The 22,500-nt window shown below is 43.4% G+C and overlaps 1 protein-coding gene across 6 annotated transcripts in view; it reads left to right on the forward strand.

Moving 5' to 3' along the window:
• Nucleotides 1-22,500, forward strand: part of LOC147033820 (disintegrin and metalloproteinase domain-containing protein 12-like) — an 868,480-nt gene that overhangs the window by 844,668 nt on the left and 1,312 nt on the right. For 5 of the 6 annotated variants that reach the window (XM_085871429.1, XM_085871449.1, XM_085871421.1 and 2 more), the window contains 6 exons: nucleotides 3,832-3,943; nucleotides 4,041-4,188; nucleotides 4,472-4,574; nucleotides 4,681-4,923; nucleotides 14,877-15,034; nucleotides 18,999-22,500. The exon at nucleotides 18,999-22,500 is cut by the window's right edge. In XM_085871429.1, coding sequence (XP_085727555.1) covers nucleotides 3,832-3,943; nucleotides 4,041-4,188; nucleotides 4,472-4,574; nucleotides 4,681-4,923; nucleotides 14,877-15,034; nucleotides 18,999-19,065 — 831 coding nt within the window. In that variant the 3' untranslated portion in view covers nucleotides 19,066-22,500. The remainder of the gene's footprint in view (nucleotides 1-3,831; nucleotides 3,944-4,040; nucleotides 4,189-4,471; nucleotides 4,575-4,680; nucleotides 4,924-14,876; nucleotides 15,035-18,998) is intronic. The other variant, XM_085871411.1, reaches the window with a different exon arrangement.

The following is a 22,500-nucleotide window of genomic DNA, read 5'->3' on the forward strand; positions in this document are numbered from 1 at the left end:
TAACTCTGCCACCTCCAGCTCCGCTTCCTGTCTTATTGTTAGTTCCACCGCCTCCAAACCATACAACATAGCTGGTCTCACTACCGTCTTATATACTTTCCCCTTCACTCTTGCAGCTACCCTTCTGTCACAAATCACTCCTGCAACTCTTCTCCACCCACTACATCCTGCCTGCACTCTCTTTTTCACTTCTCTCCCACACTCTCCGTTACTTTGGACAGTTGATCCCAAGTATTTAAACCTATCCACCTTCCCACCTCAACTCCTTGCAACCGCACCATACCACCACCCTCCCTCTCATTTATGCACATGTACTCCGTCTTACTCCAACTGACTATCATTCCCCTTCTCTCCAGTGCGTACCTGCACCTCTCAAGGCTCGCTTCAGCCTGCTCCTCACTCTCCCTACAGATCATGATGTCATCCGCGAACATCATAGTCCATGGAGACTCCAGTCTGATCTCGTCCGTCAACCTGTCCATCAACATTGCAAACAGAAAGGGCTCAGAGTTGATCCTTAGTGCAATCCCACTTTAACCTTAAACCGGTCCGTCATTCCTACCGCACACCTCACCGCTGTCACACTGTCCTCATACATATCCTGCACGATCCTCACATACTTCTCCACCACTCCCGACTTCCTCATACAATACCACAACTCCTCTCTTGGCACCCTATCATAAGCTTTCTCTAAATCCACAAACACACAATGTAACTCTTTCTGGCCTTCCCTCTACTTCTCCATCAACATTCTCAAAGCAAACATCGCATCAGTGGTGCTCTTTCCTGGCATAAACCCATATTGCTGCTCACAGATCGTCACCTCTCCTCTCAACCGAGCTTCCACTACTCTTTCCCACAACTTCATGGTGTGGCTTAACAACTTTATCCCTCTGTAATTTCCACAGCTCTGCACATCACACTTATTCTTGAAAATTGGAACCAGTACACTTAATCTCCACTCCTCCGACATCCTCTCACTTTCCAAGACTTTATTAAACAATCTGGTTAACAACCCCACTGCCATCTCTCCTAAGCACTTCCATGCCTCCACTGGTATACCATCTGGGCCAACCGCCTTTCCACTTTTCATCTTCTTCATAGCAGTCCTCACTTCATCCTTACTGATCCACCCTACTTCCAGATTCACTATCTCCACCTCTTCCAACCTTCTCTCTCTCTCATTTTCTTCATTCATCAGCTCCTCAAAGTACTCCATCCACCTTCTCAACACACTCTCCTCGCTCGTCAACACATTCCCATTTGCGTCCTTTATCACCCTAACCTGCAGCACATCCTTCCCAGCTCGGTCCCTCTGTCTTGCCAATCGGTATAAATCCTTTCCCCTTCTTTTGTATCCAACTTCTCATACAGCTCATCATATGCCTTTTCCTTGGCCTTTGCCACCTCTCTTTTTGCTTTTCGACGCCACTCCTTGTACTCCTGCCTACTTTCTTCATCTCTCTGACTATCCCACTTCTTTTTCGCCAACCCCTTCTTCCTTATACTTTCCTGTACTTCCTCATTCCACCACCAAGTCTCCTTATCTTCCTTCCTCTGTCCAGATGTCACACCAAGTACCTTCCTAGCTATCTCCTTCACAACTTCTGCTGTCGTTGCCCAATCATCCCACCCATCTTTGCCACCATCCAACGCCTGTCTCACCTCCTCCCTAAATTTCACGCAACAGTCTTCCTCCTTCAGCTTCCACCATCTGGTCCTTGGTTCAACCCTCACTCTCTTCCTCAACCTCACCTCTAAAGTCATCCTACAGACCACCAATCGATGCTGTCGAGCTACACTCTCCCCTGCCACAACCTTACAGTCACTAATCTCTTTCAGGTTGCATCTCCTACTTAAGATGTAATCCACCTGTGTGCACTTTCCTCCACTCTTGTATGTCACCCTGTGTTCCTCCTTCTTGAAATACGTGTTTACCACTGCCATTTCCATTCTTTTTGCAAACTCTACCACCATTTGCCCTTCCACATTTCTCTTGTTGAGACCATACCTCCCCATCACCTCCTCATCCTCTTTATTCCCTTCCCCAACATGTCCATTGAAATCTGCTCCAATCACCACTCTTTCATCCTTGGATACACTCTCCACCACTTCATCTAACTCACTCCAGAAATCTTCTTTAGACTCCATCTCACACCCCATATGTGGGGCATATGCACTGATGACATTCATCATCACCCCTTCAATTTCCAACTTCACACTCATCACTCGGTCCGACACTCTCCTCACCTCCAATACCCTCTTGACATAATCTTCCTTCAGGATTACCCCGAGACCATTTCTCCTCCCATCCACACCATGGTAGAACAGTTTGAAACCACCTCCAATGCTCCCAGCCTTACTCCCCATCCACTTGGTCTCTTGTACACACAGTATATCCGCCTTTCTTCTCTCCATCATATCAGCCAACTCTCGCCCTTTGCCAGTCATCGTCCCAACATTCAGAGTTCCAACTCTCACCTCCACACTTCTGCCCTTCCCCCTCTCCCACTGCCTCCGGACTCGCCTTCCCCATCTCCTTCTCCTCCTTCGCCCAGCAGTAGCACAATTTCCACTGGTACCCTGCTGACCACCGGTACCGGTGGCGTTCGTTGGTAACCCGGGCCTCGACCGATCCGGTATGGAAATTCGTTTTGTTGTCCGCATAATGATTTTGCATAGGTTTTTACGCCGGATGCCCTTCCTGACGCAACCCTAGTCGCCTCTTACGACACACAGGGATATGGTACACTTATTCTAACCGGGGTATACACCGGGCCCAGTATAACTGGTGCTCATTTCGCCGACCTCGGAAGGATGGCAGGCTGAGTCAACCCCTTGGTGTTTTCGACTTGGTTTATATATACATATATATATATATATATATATTTATATATACACATACATATATATACATACATATATTAATTCAGTGTATATATGTATATATATATATATATATATATATATATATATATATATATATATATATATATATATATATATATATATATATATATATATATATATGGACCTCTACTTGTGAATTTCTGCTTCATCCGCTCCTTCCCCTTCCTCTTCTTGTGTTTCATTCAACTTGTGTGCAGCTTCTTTGCCCTCATGTGTCCTTTTCCCACTCCCCTTGTTCTCACTCTCACTTCTACTCTGATGTTGGTGTTTCCCCCTTTCCATTTTGTTCCCTACCATTCAGCTCTTCCTCTTCTTCAAGCGTCAATCATGTTTCCAAAAAAAAGAAACGTGTTCATGAAGGAGTGAAATGATAAAGTAAAATTTCTGAAACATGAACAAGCATAACTTCCTTCCTTCCCTTATTTGCATTCAATTCCCATGACCAGTTGACCTTGTTAAGTTTCACACAAGTACTTTGATTTGCATAAAAAGTCAAAGGAAATTAATACCCAGATGTCCATCCAGAAAAATATGAGATTCCATCTGCATGATACATCATCAAGAGGCACAGAGAGGCTGCTAAGGCAATGCCACTTAAATTACAGCAAGACTTCCAATTTTGGTCCTAGTACCAACACAGTCTTTTCAAAAAGTTATGTGTGATCTTTAACATTCACAAGCAAATGCCAACTGATGGGACTGCTGGCTTCACATATCTGAAGTATGGCGTCTTCATTGATCTGCCTCTGAGGTTTCCAAGTTTACATTTTGGAATAATACCAGGAATTGAACCCATGCCATGTGGCTCACTTGATGAGACAAACTATACTTCTCTACTCTCCTCTTGCTGTCCAATGTATACCCACCACAAACCCTCACCTGCCCCCCTAATACTCATTTTACCTATTTCTTATGTCATAGCAGGTGTGCAACAGCAACCACAATTGCCACTGTGACGAACACTGGGCACCACCACATTGTGAAAATCCAGGCCATGGTGGTAGCATCGACAGCGGCCCTATCCGTCCATCCCGTGAGTTTATTCTCCTCATTAAAGCAGTCCTTTGTTCATCACAGAGAGATGAAATTATCCTGCATTCGATAATCCCACAATATCTCTGTTCCCGCAGGTGAACGAGAGCTCACAATTGCTTTGCTGCTTACCTTTTTCCTTGTGCTTCCCTCATTGGGACTGCTCATGTATATTTGCTACCGTAAGCGCCTGACCTTGTGGGAGCAGTGTCAAAAGCGCAAGAATCGTGTCCTGCAGGCTTTCAGGTAACCACAGATATTTGACAAGTACCATCAAAGGTTAATTTGAACATACTTCCTGATCACTGTTTGTTGATGTGGTCTCGTCTTCCAAAAATCTGCTGTTTTGTCGTGAGATGTGGTAGATATCTGATAAAAAAAATTATTCAGATGTCATGAGGAACTTTTCTTCGGGGTCAGAATGTCATTATCCTCACCTTTTCATTGTCAGGTGAATAATATTCGCATTGTAGATATTCGCTGCCTTTTGAACCCTCTTGCATGTGAAATTTTGCTTGGCTATGTTTAGGGAAAGTGCACGAGAGAAGGGAAGAGTCGCTCGAGTGGACAAGTCTGACAATCCAGGAAAACGTCCACGCATTGCCACTGTGATCCATGAAGACATCCAGTTGGTGAGCTTTTTATCGTTTACCATTCAGCATCATGAAATGATTCAGTTGTTCATATACTGCCTGCTTGTAGAGTCTCAGCGGTTGTTACATTTTCCTTCCTAATCAGATTGAGAACCATGAAATGGCAAGACCATTTCATCAAAAGGGCCCTTTGCCCCATAATGGGCAAGTCAGAAAGACAGGGCGGTCTACCACTACCATTTGCGCTCCAGCCTGCAGAGAGGTCAGGAAAGGTCCTCCAAGGCCAAACCGACCTTTGGCTTCAACGCCAATGACTGTTCGTGCGAAACAAGCACGACCAGCGAGACCATCTCTCCCGAGCAGCAGTCCAAGTAGTCCGGAGGCCATGGTAAAGCTCTTCCTTTTTGGATAATGGATTCCTATTCTCAACACACACACATTCACATACACACCTGATGTATTTTTTCATCATGTAATCATCACATCAATTAAATAATTTATTCAATAGTATGTTTATTCACCAACAACAATTTATTCAACAAATGTTATTTATTAACATTTAAAAGATGTTGCGTATGAAAGGACTGACAGGATGGCCGAGAGGTATGCCCACTCGTCTCAAAGCTGTCTCGCCTGGGTTTGAATCCTGACCCCGTAATATACTGTCACCTTGGTGTTTTGTGTGCTGGGAAATTCATCCATATGTGCACCATCCCCTGTGAAGTATGTTAAGCTTAAAGGCTCGTCTTCCAGCACCGCTCATTGGACAACGTTACAGATCCCACAGTGTCCTTTGAGAAGAGTCTACGATTTATCGCTCAGCATGCCTGACAAATTAGTTATTCCTGCCCTGTCTGAATGCTGGGAAAGCAACGCCAAACCACCTCGCATAACCTGTACCACTGCTCCAGCAACACTGGCACTCTGTCAAGAGTATGGCACATTTCATTGATTTTTGATTGGTACGAACTCAACAACACCCCGTGCTAACTTTATTTTAATAGCAAACATACACACACCACAACAAATACCCCAGTCATGCATACATTAACTATAATGGCACCAGGTAAAGCTCATACCTCCACCAGTCTGAACAGTTTATGTTTGTATCCCACTGATAAGCCAGATCTGGATCCGGACCTGAACCAAAATCTAATTGGCTCAGTCTTGTCATGTACCCAAATCATCCACTGAGTTTTGTCATAACTCGTCCACAACTTTTGAAATATCATACTATATATGTTTTTTGGCCCCATCTCTTAATGGTGAAGAATCAGTTACAAAATTCAAAAATCGGGACAATACTCCTGGGCGCTCGCCTGGTAGAACAATGATACTGAGAAGGAAGTCGACATGGGATGGAATCGGCAAAATGTACCAATGAACCAAAGTTATAGCAAATTCCTAGTTTGGGGGTTTACCCCCCTGAAATGACCCTCAGACCTTGATTTTGTTTTATTTTTAAGATAGTGTGAACAACTTTGGTTCATCCCAGGTGATGAAGGTTGTGGCAAAGTTTCATCCAAATTGTGTGTGTTGCTTCGGAGAAGAAAGCAAGTCCGTATTTTGAGGGGTAACCTCCCCCCTCCCCCCTTCCCACCCACCGAAGAACCTCTTAGATCCCGATTTTATTTTAGTTTTTTTATTTATGTCGTGAACAAACTTTAGTACATCCTGGGTCATGAAGATGGCAGTCAAGTTTTATTGGAATTGTGTGTGCAGGTTCGGAGAAGAAAGCAAATATATATTTTGCGAGCAACCCCACCTTACACCTCCTTTGACCCCAATTTTTTTGAATGCCATGAACAAACTTTGTTACATACATGATGATGAAGGTTGTGGTAAAGTTTCATCAGAACCATACGTGTCGTTTTAAAGAATGTCCAGTGCAGGGTGCAGGCAGTGGTGGAGGTGCAGCGGGTGCCGGCAGTTGAGGTGCCGCAGGTTCGGGCAGTGGTGGAGGTGCAGAAATATAAATTGGTAGACATGAGGTCTGGGAGACAGTTTTTGTAGGTGATGAGACTATTAAATATGTCGATTCTTCATTCTGCAGGAAGGATCGTGGACATAGAATTCTGTGCAGTTTTGAAGGAATGGGAGTTAGGGATATTGCATCAGGTCATAGCAGGAAGAAGTTGGTTGTGGTACTCCTAAGTGTGAATGATGGAGGGAAAGTTTACTCAGAGGTTTTGAAAAAATATATACAGGATAATGGGTAAGTGGCTGAAAGCAAAGGGTTGTGAGGTCATGTTTTCTGGGATCCTCCCAAGATTAGGAAACAATATTGAAATTATGAGCAGCGCAATAGACGTCAACCAGTAGCTGGAAGAATGGTGTAGGGAGGAAGGTTTTACATTCAAGGAACAGTGGGAATCATTTAGGGGACAAAGGGAGTGTTCCGTAATGATGTCCGTATGTTTAATAGAAAGGGAGCAGCAAGGTTTGCAGTTGGAATTGAGGAAGGAATTGAGGCTTCTTTTTTTTAGGTCAGAGGAGGGTGGAGAAGGTATTAAGGAAGGAACGGATGATGTAATTATGATGAGTAATGCCAGCCAAGAAAATAGAATTTCAGGGAGGGAAAACTTAAACCTATTATATGCCAATGCCAGAAGTTTAAATTATAAGAGGGAAGAGCTTGAAGCCAAAGTAGATAACGAGGAGTACAATTATAGTTGCAGTGAGTGAGACATGGTTTAAGGAGGAGAGTAACTGAAGGACACGATTAGAAGGCTACAAGGTGTATCGGTGTGATTGGAAGGAGAGAATAAGAGTCGTAGCAGCAATCAGGGTAAAGGACAGAATTGCATCAAGAGAAATGAGTGACATCAAGGAAGGAATAAAGGTTGAGGATTCTGTGTGGATAGAGATTAGATATTGTAAAAACAGAAAGATACTGGTATGATTCTTTCATAAGGCTCCAGGTGTGATGGAAGAGGAGGAAGGAGGAGAACATGAAGAATTCAAAAGGGCATGTAGTAAGGGGAGACTATCGATTTTGGAGGATTTTAACTTGCCAGCGATAGAGTGGGTTGAGAAACAGGGAAAGGGCAGACCAGATGAGATTTTCCTAGTTTTAGTCCAGGATTGCTTTTTAACCCAATTTGTAGATAAACCCACGAGGGGGAGTGCAGTGTTCGACCTCCTTTTAAGTAACAATCCTAATATGGTGGAGGAGATGGAGGTCGGGGAGAATTTCGGAGCAAGTGACCATAACAATGTGTGTGCAAAGGTTCTGTTAAGCGTTAGAGTTCAGGATAGTAGGGTAAGGCTATTAGATTTCAGGAAGGCAAACGTTGAGGGTATGAGGAGAGAGTTGGGTGATGTAGATTGGGAGACTCCAACAACAGGACAATCAGCATCAGAGAAATGGGAAACCTTTAAAGACCAAATGTGAAGAGTGCAGAGTAAGTCCATTCCAATGAGGTGTAAAACTAGAAGGAGAAAGAGACCAAGGTGCTTGAGCTGTGAGATGAGGAACGCTATGAAGGAGAAGCGGAAGGCATTTATTCGGTTTAAAAATAACAGGACTGGAGATTTATATCACTACCGGAGTAAACAGAGACAAGTTGAGAAAATAACTCGACAAGCCAAAAGAGAGTACGAGAAGGACATGGCTAAGAATATTAAACATCGTAGCAAGGCTTTCTTTAAGTATATCAGGGGAAAAGATAGGTCAGGACCAGTGTGAGTCCATTGAGGAATAGCACCCGGGAGAGTGGTTCGTGATGAAAGTGAGATGGCAGGCTTATTAAAGAGGTATTTTTCTTCAACTTTTACACAAGAACAGTCAGGAGAATTGTTAATAGCTGAGAGTATTGATCGAGGAGGTGAGGAAGGGCTTTTGCAGAAGATCCATGCTGGAGTGGAGGAAGTAAAGGAACAGCGAGGTTATCTAAGAGAAGATAAGGCTCCGGGTCCAGATAATATACTCCCGAGAGTGTTGATGGAGGTAGCCGAGCAGGTAAGCGAGATGTTAACGGATATTTTCAAAAGTTCCCTGGAGTCCAGGACAGGTACCGGAGGACTGGAGAGCAGCAAATGTAACACCATTATTTAAGAAAGGATCCAGACGAGAATTGGGAAACTATAGACCTGTCAGTTTGACTTCAGTTGTGGGGAAGGTGTTGGAGACTTTAATTAAGGACCAGATGAGGAACCATTTAAATAAATACAAACTAATTAAAGGTAGTCAGCATGGGTTTACCAAAGGTAGTTCCTGTTGAACAAATCTTTTAGAGTTCTATGAAGCAGTGTCTGATTGGGTGGTTGATGGAAAGGCAGTGGATAAAGTATATCTAGCCCTTAAGAAGGCATTTGAAAAGGTCGCACATCGGAGGTTGTGAGCCAAGGTGAGGGCTTGTGGATTGGATTGCAAACTGGCTTCGTGATAGGAAGCAAAGAGTGGTTGTGAGTGGGAGGATGTAAGTAGCGGGGTACCTCAGGCATCAGTACTTGGATCATTACTGTTCATTATTTAAATCAACGATTTGGATAATGGGGTGAAGAGTAAGCTTTCCAAATTTGCAGATGACACAAAGCTTGGAGGTAAGGTGGATAGTAGAGGGGGTGGTGATCAGATTCAGGAAAGTGTTACTACTTGTATGGATTGAGCAAAAGACTGGCAGATGGAATTTAACCTGAGCAAGTGTAAGGTCTTGGGGATGGGAGAGAACAATGAAAATAGAAATTACAGGATGCAAAGGGTAATTTTGGAGCGTGTCACACAGGAGAAGGATCTGCTGGTGGTTATCGATATGGGAGGTAAGGGGGCAGCACAGTGCTCGGCAGCTCTTGCTTTCGCAAATAGGGTTTTAGATTGTATTGTGAGGGGGATCATTCATCAATCAAAAGAGGTGGCGTTAACATTGTGCAGGAATTTAGTGACGGCCACATTTAGAATATTGTGTGCAGTTTTGGTCACCACAGTTCCGGAAGGACATAGATACCACAGAGAGGGTTCAGCGCAGGGCAACGAGATCGATTCCAGGCCGAGCTTGACTCAGCTGTGAGGAGCGGCTGAAGGAGAGATGTTTAAGATAATGAAAGGTAGAGATAAAATAAGTCCAGATGAATTATATTCAACAGAGTCGACAGTGATAGGGCCAGGGGCCACCGCATGAGAGTAAAGAAGAGGAGAGTTAAGACTGCAGTAATGCAGGGGACTTTTACTCAGAAAGTAGTTAATGCATGGAATGGCCTTCCTGGAAAGGTAGTGGCAGCAGAAAAAGTAGATAAATTTAAATTAGAATTAGATTGGTACCTGGAAGTTATGGAGATAGAGCGGTATGGGGATGTTGACAGGACTTTTCAGTCGTTTGAGCATTCATGGGTGATGGTGTGCATGTGTCCGGAGTGCTGTTGTTGGGGGTCTTGTCAAGGGGGTTGGGTGGTTAATGTGTGTTTTTAACCAAGCCCATGCCCCATCCCCTGAGAGGAAGAAAAAAAAAATACACAAAAACTGAAATTTAAAAAACACAAAAACAAGCAATTATTTCGTTAATTAAAAACATTTTTTGCATTTTCTTCCTTGGATCTTGTGTAGATAAATTAGTATGGTGTTCACGCAGGCATGACGGGCTGAATGGCCTCCACCTGTGTTTTATTTCCTTGTAGAAGTTGCAAATATTTATGGACGGATGGATATGACAGACAGACAGACGGACAGACGACGCATCATCCCATAAGCTCCCCGGAGCTAAAAACCGGAACACTGTACTTGTCGCTTATCTTGGTACTGGCTTTATGTTGTAACCCAAATGTGGTGGCTTCTGATTGGTGTATCTGCAGAGGAAGATTTTTGTAAGGAATTTATTGTGATTTTTTTCCCAAACATTGATTAAGTCCACCATTTATCACACTTCCGGTCATGTGATCGGCATGACTTCTGCAATTTAACATTGCGACCCTGTCCTAATGTTGTCACCAAAATTTTTAGCATTCTGACTGGTGGGTCTGGAGAAGAGGATTTTTAAGGAATTTATGCGATTTTCCCAAAAGTTGATGAAGTCAGCCATTTTGACATACTTTTGGTCATGTGATCGGCATGACGTCCACGATTTAACATCCCCATGCTGGCTTTATGTTGTAAACCAAATTTTGTAGCATTCTGATTGGTGGGTCTGGAGAAGAAAATTTTGAAGGAATTTACGCAACCGTCATTTTGACACACTTTCGGTCATGTGATCAGCATGACCTCCGCAATTTAACATCACACCCCTGTCCTGATGTCACCTAAATTTGGGAGCATTCTAATTTGTAGGTCTGGAGAAGAAGATTTTTTTAAAAGAATTTACTAAGTCTGCTATGTTGACCAACTTAAAGTCACGTGACCAGAACGGGCTTTGCAATCCCAGTTACCAGTCAGGAGCGGAACCTTGCTGCCAAATTTCCGCCAGATCAGCCCACCAGTTGAAATAGGAGACGGACGGACAGACAAAGGGACAGACAGACAGACGGACGGACTGTGCATGCCGGCAAAACCTTGTCTGGAATTCCAATTCCATATAAGCTAAATATTCTCGTATCTGAATCTGGATTTTCACCAAAATCGAATAATTTTGTCCACGTCACATGCCCAAACTGTCGACCAAGTTTCATCCAAATCCGTCTAGTACTTTTTGAGATATCGTGATATATATCGTGTTAGCCCGATCACTCAATGGTGAAGAATCACTTTAAAAATTCCAGTATCTAGATCCGCAGTGTGTCCTGGTTAAATTACGCAATTTCGAAAATTTCTTGCCCCTGATATATTCTACTGGATCAGGCATTGTGTGGCAGAGGTATGCGCTCTCCCGAGTGCACTTCTAGTTATTTATAAAATCATAATGGAATGATGTGTTGGGTTGTGGGTGACATGTCAATCAATTAAATTGTCAGACATTATGGATCTTCCGGAATTTCATAATTTGGTTTGTAGCTCCCTTGATTATAGAATGAGGAAAGAGGAGCTTCCTTTCATGATTGAATTTGTAAGTCTAAAAGGACATTGAGGTTTTCTTTTCAATCACTTGACCAATCCCTGAAATTCCAGGCCTGAAGGATATATCAGAGAGACCTCTGAAACTTCAGGAAATAAAATTTATTTGATGCATAACTATTGATTTCAAACTGATTGATTGCCTTTTTTAAAAGTACCAGAATGTGTAGTTTTATTAACTGCTTCAGAATCAGTCAATTTGATGTCACACACCAGTGGATCGTTATCAAAATCATTCGAACAAGGTGAGAAAAAAAATGTAACAATAACACTCAGCTGAATTAAAAAAAAAAATTCAAATAACTCTTGTGAGAACTGTATATCCATCCCAGAGATAGAATTCTATATGCATAACTCCATTTACACCTCACTATCTGAAAACATGGACCAACTTCCATCATCTCATCCCAACTCTCTCTTCCTCATATGTGGTGACTTAAAATTGTCATCACGCCAGTTGGCTGGGTGTGGGTACCTCTCTCATTGGCAATGGCACTTCAGCAAAAGACTTCTACGACTCATTGGGACCGACTCAATCGGTCAACTTCCCAACAGGATTTCAACCAATTTCCCTGAAAATACCTGCTGTTCTTTGTTTGCTCCAATTGGTTTTTCTGACCACGTGCTTGTCAAAAGTAAACATCTCTCTGGCTGTTATTAGCGAACCACCTCAGCGCCGTAGAGTCTGGTATTTCACTCAGGCTGACTGGCAGGGTCTTCAAGCAGCCAGAAAACTTCTAAACTGGTCTCCCATCACCACTTTCTCCAATATCAACTCGTCTTAGGAATTCTTTCACAGAAACTTGCTCTCTCTCATGCACAGATTTATCCCCTCTTGTCTTCACTTGTACTACACTTCCTCCTGCCCTTGGTTCACTGAAACTTGTGGCGAAGCAGTTGTCTTGAAACAACTTGCCTTTGCCTCATGTTATGCAAACCCAACTGAGGGTAATCTCAGTTTCTTCCATAAAGCTAGGAAGAAGTGTGTATCTAGCCTCAGGAGAGCCAGAAAACAACGTCTTTCTAAGCTCAAGTCTGAACTCTCAAACCTCTCTTCCTCCTCAAAATCCTGGTGGCATCTTATCAATCTGTTTCGGGTGTATGTTTCCTTTCCGTCCCCTCCCTTACCTAAAATGGCCACACTGCAGATACCACACGTGAAAAGCCTGAATGCCTAAATTCGGTGTTTGCATTTAAATCTTGTGTCGGAAACCCATTGCTTTCTGTACCCACCTGACCGAGTCGCACCCAACTGTCCCTGGACTCTTTGTCCTTTTCTTCTGACAAAGTGGACAGCTTGCTGTCATAGCTTAACTCAGATTCTGCAACCTGTCCAGACAGCATCAGCCCACGTGTCCTAAAAACCTGCTCCTCTGCTCTTGCTCACCCTCTCTGTTTTATTCACCCTCTCATTTCCTCAAAGTCATCTGCTTGGAAATCAGCAAACATTACCGCCCTGCATAAAAATGTACAAAAACAGATCCCTGCAACGACAGACCAATCAGCAGGAAGGTTATGGAATCCATCATCGCTTCAGACATCAAATCCTTCCTCTTCTCCAATGGCTTGATTTCCGATCATCAATTTGGTTTCAGACCAGGTCACTCTACCCTGGATATGCTGCTTCTGCTCTCCCAACAATGGATGGAGGAACTAAATGCCAGACATGAAATCAGAGCCATATCCCTCGACATATCACATGCTTTTGACACGGTCTGGCACCCTGACTGCTCACCAAACTCTCTTCCTCTGGTATCCAAAGCCATCTCCACAAAAGGTTCGCAGACTTTCTCTCCCGTCGCAGTCAACGTGTGGCCATAAATGGAGTTTCCATCCCCTCTTCCTGTCCAGGCTGGAGTTCCTCAAGGTAGCGTTCTGGTCCCTGTTCTTTTTCTGGTTTTCCTCAATGATCTCTCCGACTCTCTGGAAAATCCTCTATTTCTCTTTGCCGACGACTCCACCCTCTGCCGTACCATCTGTCATCCCTCAGAGCGGCAAGCAGCAGCTTCTTCGCTCACTGCAGATCTGGGTAAAATTTCCTTCCGAACAAATCTCACACTCTCACGATGTCTCTCCGAAAGGACCGTTTATAAAAAATCCCCCCATTCACTTTCTCAACAATCCTCTGGAAGAAGTCCTTTCTTTCAAGCTTCTCGGTCTCACTATCTGCCATGACCTTTCCTGGGAAAGCCACATTTTAAAACTCGCCTCCAAAGCCTGTCGCCGACTGGGAATCCTCCGTCGTGCAAAGTCCTTCCTCGGCCCACCTGAGCTCTGATCACTTACAAAGCTTTCGTCTGCAACCTGATGGAGTACTGCTCTCCCCTCTGGGCTGGTGCTCCTGCCTCTCACCTTTCTCGGCTTCACGCTGTGGAAACCAAGGCATTTCGGATCATTGGCATCTCCCGCAATGAGGCTGAGTCTTTGGGCCTCTCACTCTCACTGCAGGTTGGTCGGTGGTCTTTCTGTCTTCTACCGTCTCCTCTCCAGTCTTGCCTCCCCCCCCCCTCCCCTGCTCTCTCTGCGATTTGTCCCCACCACATTTCCACAGGGTGCTCAAGGTCCGCCAAAAACTCCCTTCTGGGAAAACTACCAAAATCACGAATCACTGCTCACCTTCACCCTTTCATTCCTCTGTTTCCCCACGTTTGGAATAAGCTCCCACACTCTATTCAATCCCATTCTTCCCTCCAGGCCTTCAAAACAGCTGTTAACCACCACCTCTTATCATCCCCCATCCAAATCCTCGATCTTTTCGACCCCCGATAATCCACCCAAGCCCACCTCCTTTAATTCCCTGTAATGTCCCCATGTCCCCCCCCCAATCCCTCTCCCTTCCACAGAACTCCTAATGTCTCTGTTTACCACTGTTTTGTCCTTCCCTCTCCCGTGCCTCTTGTCTCATGCCCCCCTTGCTGTGCATTGTATGTTTGCTCTCATACGAGCCTTGACAAGGTACACAAAAAAAGCCTTATGTGATTCTTTTTGGATGGGGGTGGGGATGGGAGTGTGGGGGTTGCTTTTGGATCCACAGTCGAGGCTCATGGAGGAGCGAGAACACAGGACAGACCAGGACATAACAAAACAATAAGAATAGTAGGACGAGGATGTGGCGGAACACACCAATAGCAAAGTCAATGGACAAAATAGAGGAAGACTTGGAGGGATAAGGGATCAACTTCCACTTCCTGATAATTATCAAGAAGGCTTGATGGCTTCATTGATAATTATTTTAATGTAATCACCTAATTGTGGGATTGGTTTAACTTTAAAAAATACAAATAGATATTTCAGTTTGTGATACACAATTCACGAGTATATGTACATAATTTGATTTTCTCTCCTTTCGTTGCATTCACCAGCACGTACAGCCCGTACCAAAGCCAGCAGTGCCGCAGAAGCCCCTGCCGCATTCCCCAGGAAGTCATGTGGTAACAAGTCCCACGCCACCCGTTGCCAAGTCCATCAGCCCAAATCTCGCTGCAATTGCTGCATGCTTCTCTGAGCCACATCCTGTTCGGTGAGCCTTGTCATGATGCTGTTTCCATGCTGTGTTTGTGTTTTGTTTTGAGGTTCCTCCACCCCTCCCTCTTCCGCACGACTTAAGATATATTTTGCTTCCGGTCACCTTCTTTCATGTAATCCATGTACAAACTCATCCTTTATTGCAGGAGAACTACTTGCATTAAACTTTAATTAAACCGCAACAAATGCATTTCATTAAACTCAACCAGAATTGTGTTGTGCTTGAGATCTGGTATGCTGAGTGGTCCATTCCACAATGTGAAGGCAGAAAGTTCTCTCAAATTAATGACAATGATGTAGTGGTAGTCATCATCATAGTAGTTGTCATTGCATTTGTCATCTGTGGTGTGATGTTGAGAGCATCTACTGTGAGTCTGGGAGGTCAGTGGTTTGAACGATTGAACCTCAGCCAAGTCGTACAAAAGACTTTAAAATGGAATGTGCTGCTTCCTCACGTGATGCTCAGCATGTAAAATGGATAGAGCACAGAAAAACAACCATCCGTTTGCAATCTAACCCTCCAATATTGCGGGGGTTACGTTTCTGGAAATATCTGCAATAGTTAAAACTGCGATCGTAGAAACCGGGGGTTCGGTTCCTGGACTTCAAGAAAATATTGAGGATGATCGACAGCAGCTATAAATATCCACATTACAATTGAAATAAACATGTCAATCTATAAAGCATTTTAACATTGAAATAAACATGTAAATTCAATGAATAATGTAAGTTTAAAAAAAAAAAAACACTTTACACTTTTTAATTTAATACAAAACAGCGAGGTGGGTGAGGGTAAGAACATTACATACATACTCACATTGTGCTCTGCCGTAAATGGAAAACACAAGACAGCGAGGTGGGTGAGGGTAAGAACATTACATACATACTCACATTGTGCTCTGCCGTAAATGGAAAACACAAGACAGCGAGGTGGGTGAGGGTAAGAACATTACATACATACTCACATTGTGCTCTGCCGTAAATGGAAAACACAAGACTTAGCTTTGGATCATGATGATGATGATATGCTTGGTGTTGGCTTAATGGTTAGGGTGGTGTGCTTGGAATCTGAGGATCCTGAGTTCAAATCCCACTCGGCTGTTGAATTGATATCAGGTGGGGTTGACTCTGCCTGTCATCCTTCCGATGTCAGCAAATTGAGTGCCAGCTTGCTGGTATCCTGTGTCAGAGTGGCGACCCATCCAGGATTGTGCCCAATAGCCAAGGAGACTCCTGAGGCAGCACCAAGGCTCTGCACAGAGTATGGTCCCAATGGATGGATGATGATGATGATGATGATGATGTTGGAGTGGGAAGAGAGTGGGGAAAAGGTGAGCGTGGAAGAGTATATGGGTGAATGGGAAAGGAAGAGCAGCATGAGCTTTACGATGAAGTCGCTGGCAACACTTGCACATGTGAGAAGGGTAAGATGACTGTTAACCACCTTACCTTGAACCTCAATAGTTCTTGCTTGGAGAGGAAGGTACAAAGTGGCATCGCATCCTCTTAGAATAATCCCGTCTCGTCAGCGTTAAAGATCTGCTCTGGCATAAATCCCTTCGCATCAATTAGATCCATGAGCTGCAGTAACCCTCAGAAAATATGGGTTTGAGAACGGGGCTTGAGTCTGAGTGTCGGCAAATAATGGTTTGAGAATGGGGGGTTGATTCTGGGTGTCAGAAAATAAGGTTTTGAGAACGGGTGTTTGATAACAAGGATTTGAGTACGGGTGTCAGAAACTGGGGTTTGGTTATGAGGTTCAAATACAGAGTTGGGAAATGAAGTTTTGGGAATGAGATTTGAAGGAAAATGAAGGTTTAGGAATGAGGAAGAGAATGAACAATGGAGAAGGTTCTATCTACAATCATTGACTCCGTAATGGCGTCCCAAAGATGCCACATTTTCACCTAGGGCCAACCGATCTCACAATTCCATCTTTTCGCCCAACATCATAAACTTTCTCTTCCTTTTGGCACAACTAACTTGGTCCATCGATGTACGTTTGGGCCCCATTAAAAACGGTGCACTCGAAACGACACCCGGCTCGTAATGGGAGGTAATCGTACATGCACGGGACGGACGCAAATGATCACTCATATTCGCTCGAAAACCATGATTGGTCGAAATTAAATCCCGCGATAATGAAATCGGAACAAAATAGGTTGCCTGAAATTGATCGAAATCTGCGATATGAGAACCCGTGATGTTTGAGGGTTTACTGTACTGCACTGTTTTATCAATGAATCCAGACATATCAAACAGGTTGAAATGAACTTTTCCAATCTGAAATTATAGATTTCTCCACATTGCAAAGCAACAGGTGTTGTCTGAAGGTGATCAGCAGTTATTGAAATTTAGTTGTAAGGCCATGAGTTTAATGTGGGATGTTTTTTGGATGCCATAGATAGGTTCATGACATTTCTGTCGCACACCATCCAGACGTAAAAAAAATTATCACCACCAACGATTCATTCAATTCTGTCTAATGTACAGTTACACTTTTATTCAGTCGCAATTAAACTGGAAGAAGTTTGGAGGAAATGTGACATGCTTAAGGCATTCTATACACGAATTGCGTCTTCCTCTGACGAACAGATCAGAGCTGTCCCAACTTGCTAGGCCTCGAGGTAAGCGGCAATGAACTTGAGTGAACAAAGTTGCTTGCACAAGTCTTTCCCATTGAACGATGAATCCCATTGCCTGATTTTTGAAGCCAACACATTATATCGATTGTTTATAACATATCTTGGGGCCTCATATGTGATTTTTCCTGGCCATGATTTCAAGTGTGATGTGTGATATGTGATATTGCCACCGACACCCTTACGGATTAATTATGACATTTATTTGATGCATAACCATGTTTCTAAGATTCGTTAGCATTTCGATACTCGCCAGAGGGAAATTCGAAATAAATTTGATGCATTTGCGCATGGGAGGTCTATTGACCAGCGCTCGCTGTTCGACACACCTATCGGATTATAACCAGTTATCTTGTTGCCTCAAGTCGTGGCAGTTTTCTGATGACATTCATGATCAAATGTCTCCATTGCTGATCCTGCACTGCTTTCCAAAGCTTGCTTGCAGCCTTTACCCCCACCCCCCCCCCCACTCCCAATCCAAACAGTTTGCTATTGCTTGCTAAACCAGCCAGCTATTCCTTCTCAACCATTTTGTTGGAGTGCTTGTGCTTTCTAATGGAACACACCCCTTCTGAACACGTTGATCTTCTCAGTTGGCAAGATTTTAATATATTTTAGGTTTAAATAAAGACCAGCCTTTTCACTTTCCTTCTTTACTGTTTGCAACTGTTTCATTCATATATTTATATATGCTTCAAAAACTAAAAAAAACATTATTGAACCAAATCCAACCAAATTTTGCATGTCGCCTTCGGGTACCCAAAGTATGATTTCTGTCAGCGTTGTATATCTGGGGTAGCTGGTTCAAGTTTGGAAGATCCCAATTCTCTCTATGGAAATATGTATCGTGTAGTGCCCTCGGTGGTATCCAGTATTACAAATCATCATTTTCTTAAAGAAAGTTCAAACAACTTGATAATAAGCATTATGGTGATGTTGAAATCTGAGTAAGAATAATTCAAAATTTTCAAAACGATTCATTTCACTCATTTTAAGCAGAGGTTCAAACCAAAAAAAAAAAAATCCAATACGGAGATTCGCAGCAAAGCAGACGTGATTTTTGCTCGTGCCATATATAAGCAGCAAGGATGGTTGATGAAGGTTATGTTAACTGACTTTCAAGCAGATGGATGATGATCTCGGGCAAATTATAGAGTGAATCGAGCAGAATGTTTGTGAAATACAACATGCTGTCTTTTGATCAAATGCATCAGCAAAGCGACAGGTAAAAATGCCTTGTCTTCCATGAAGATAATCATAAGCTCGAAGGGGATAAAGAAAACGTATGAAGTTAATCTACTCTGTCTTTTGTTGCAGACCTGTCCCACTTCATCGAGGCCAGCCATCAAACCCTATCCATCCAAAGTACTTGATTCGAAAATAATGCTGTCTGCCAAGAGGATTACCACCACCAAATGGACTCTGAAATTTGCACTATGATGGTGGAGTTGGTGTTTTTTCTAGAGATTTTTTTACACTTTGTTTGTAATCCTTTTTTTTCCAGAAAAAATAACTCCTGGGTTCAAAAGGGGTGAACACAGGTTTGAAGCTCATGCATTTGCAACACCATTATGAATATCCAAGTTGTTTGCATTTCCTAACAAGGTCTTTTGCCGTGTTTTTAACTCAGGTGTTGATTTTATTGTGATATTTATGGTTCGTTCCTTTATGTCTATGACATCATCGTTTACAAATGATGGATTCTCATCTTGATTTTGCGAGCCACATGACTAACCTTCAATAGTCCTTTTCCTCCACCCATCACCCACTCTTTATCAACCTCCACCTACACTCTCCAAATGTGTCCCTCACCTGTGAGTGTTCTTTTGATTGACAAGTCGGTGTACAGCCACTTTGTTAATTCAATGCTGCTGCACACTGCACTTTTCAAGTCACACTTTGTGAATACTCATGCAATTTGGCTCTCATGAGTTGGAGATGAAACGTCACCAGATAGTTTTTGTATTGGAAAGAAAATTCCGTTGTCCAAAATATCCAATCAACATATCGGTACTTCAATGTTGTGGCATTCAAGTGGTATATACGAGGGCCGCACCGAAAGTCATGAGCACGTTTATTGTACAGTAAAACAAAGGTACATGTAAGAAAACTAACATTGTCAATAGTAACTGAACACACCACATTAATTTTCTACATCTCAAGAACGAGCCACACATTTCTTCCAGAGCTGCTCGAGCTGAAAAATCCCGCTGCAGTAGAAGTCCGTTCCAACACTTCACAACCAGCTGTGCATGGCTATCTGGACTGCGTCATCGTTTTCATAGTGCTGGCCTCTCATATGATCTTTGAAAGGCCCAAACAGATTGTCGTACTCGGGGCCAAGTCCACACAATATGTGATTGAGGAAGCACTTCTCAGCCATTCTTTGAGATTTCCTCCAATGTCAGACGCACACTGTGAGGTCAAGCATTGTCATCTGGTGCTTTTCCCGAAGTACACGTTTCAGTTTCTTGAGAGTCTGAGATTTTCTCCAATGTCAATCCTTCACGAGGGATTCAATCACTGCACGTTGACGAAACGATATGCCATTGACAGCCATTTTGTCACAGTGGATTATGGGAATACCAGTAGTGTGCATGAACCGAGCCTGTGTTTACGTTGGAGTGGAAAGATGGATAGAAGTCACTAATAGATAATGTTCGACTGTATTTGGCACAAACATGTAGAATCCGCTGATGCCTTTGACTTTTGGTACAGCCCTCGAGAGAGAAAGTGTGTGTGTGTATACATATATATATATATATATACACTTCAATATGAATACAAACAAACACGACATAATAGTGACCGAAGCTTTTCATGCTGCACTCTTCAGGGTAAGATCACAGCAAGTTAAAAATGGAAGTGAAGGCGTGTACTTATATACCCAAGTCTCTATAAGGTAGACACTGATTGGTTCAACCGTAATGACATCACGGTTAATCCGAACGCCCATTGGTCGGACCATCATCTTCACCTCGCGCTCCCATTGATGATTGACGTTTGTACCTGCATCCTGGAGAGAGGGGGGGGATGGGTGATGGGTTTCCCCTGAGGTCCATTCACCATTTGTTACTGTTCTTCCCTTGATCTTTCCATGCTGAAAGAGACACAGAGATCGTACAAATTCCTTTTGGTGACATTATATTGGATCGGTGGTAAGGATGAAGGTTGCTTCCAGCGTACGTAAATGAAACGAGCTCCGACCTCGGCTCAATATCCTGAACATATCTGCATTGTACTGGTCTATAATGTATCAGTGTCTACATTATAGAGACTTGCGTATATAAGCACACGCCTTCACTTGCTGCGATCTTACCCTGAAGAGTGCAGCACGAAAAGCTTCGGACACTATTATGTCGTGTTTGTTTGGATCCATATTGAAGTTCTGTAGTACCAAACATCTGTTTATATATACATATGCAGAGTGGGGCATTTATATCTGACACATTTGCAATATTTCTTGCTGGAAGCAGTCTTGGCCTTACAAATTCGTTTCCTTTGTTTTTCAGATAATACTTGAAAGTTTTTAATGATGGAGCACGTTAAAACCAATGAGCATGCCAATTTCACAAGCAAGGTCATCATGACAGATGAGGCACACTTTGATTTGGCAAATTTAACTCCACCAGATTTCTGAAAGGCAAAGTTTATAAGGAACATCCACCATCAATCGATGAATTGAAGTCAAACATCCGCTCTTTTGATTAAGAGACATTGCTTTCGGTAATGAACAATATGATGATCTGCTGTCGTGAATGTACAAATTTGAAAGGGGCTCCTTTGTCTGATGTAATTTTAAAAAAGTGTCGAATCAAAATTGATTTTTAAAACTTGAAGAATATGCCTATGTTGTATAGAAATGTAATTTATTTGGTTTTGAAACAAAAAAGTTATAAGGGTGTTAAAAGCGTCAGATATAAATGCCCCAGCCTGTATATATATAATATATTGATGAGCCGAAACATTATGACCACTGACAGGTGAAGTGAATAACATTGATTTTATTGTTACAATGGCACCTGTCAATGGGTGGGATATATTAGGCAAGTGAACAGTCAGTTCTTGAAGTTGATGTGTTGGATGCAAGAGAAGTGGGCAGGAGTAAAGACCTGAGCCAAATTGTTATGGCCAGGCAACTGTGTCAGAGCATCTCTGAAACAGCAAGGCTTGTGGGGTGCTCCCAGTCAGCGGTCCGAGGAGGGACAAACCACAAACCGGCGACAGGGTGTTGGGTGCCCAAAGCTCATCGATACGCAAGGGCAACGGAGGCTCTCCCTTCTGGTCTGAACCGACAGAAGGTCTACTGTGGCACAAGTCACAGAAAATTTTAATGGTGGTCACGGGAGGAATATGTCACAATCCACAGTGTATCGCACCCTGCTGCGTAGCTGCAGACCGGTCAGAGTGGCAATGATGACCCCTGTCAACCGTCGAAAGCGCCTACAATGGGCACGCGAGCATCAGAACTAGACCTTGGAGCAGTGGAAGAAGGTCGCCTGGTCCGAGGAGTCTCATTTTGTTTTGGATCACGTGGATGGCCATGTACGCCATTTACCTGGGGAAGTGATGTCACCAGGATGCACTGTGGGAAGATGACAAGCCGGTGGAGGGAGTGTGATGCTCTGGGCAATGTTCTGCTGGGAAACCTGGGTCCGGCCATTCATGTGGACGTCAATTTGACACGTGTCACCCACCTAAACATCGTTGCAGACCAGGTACACCCCTTCATGGCAATGGCCTCTTTCAGCAGGATAATGTGCCCTGCAACACTGCACACATTGTTTGGGAATGGTTTGAGGAACATGATGAAGAGTTC

The sequence above is a fragment of the Eptatretus burgeri genome, chromosome 1, assembly GCF_056783735.1.
Source record: "Eptatretus burgeri isolate ZD-2024b chromosome 1, Ebu_testis_v1, whole genome shotgun sequence".
Classification (NCBI taxonomy): Eukaryota; Metazoa; Chordata; class Myxini; order Myxiniformes; family Myxinidae; genus Eptatretus; species Eptatretus burgeri.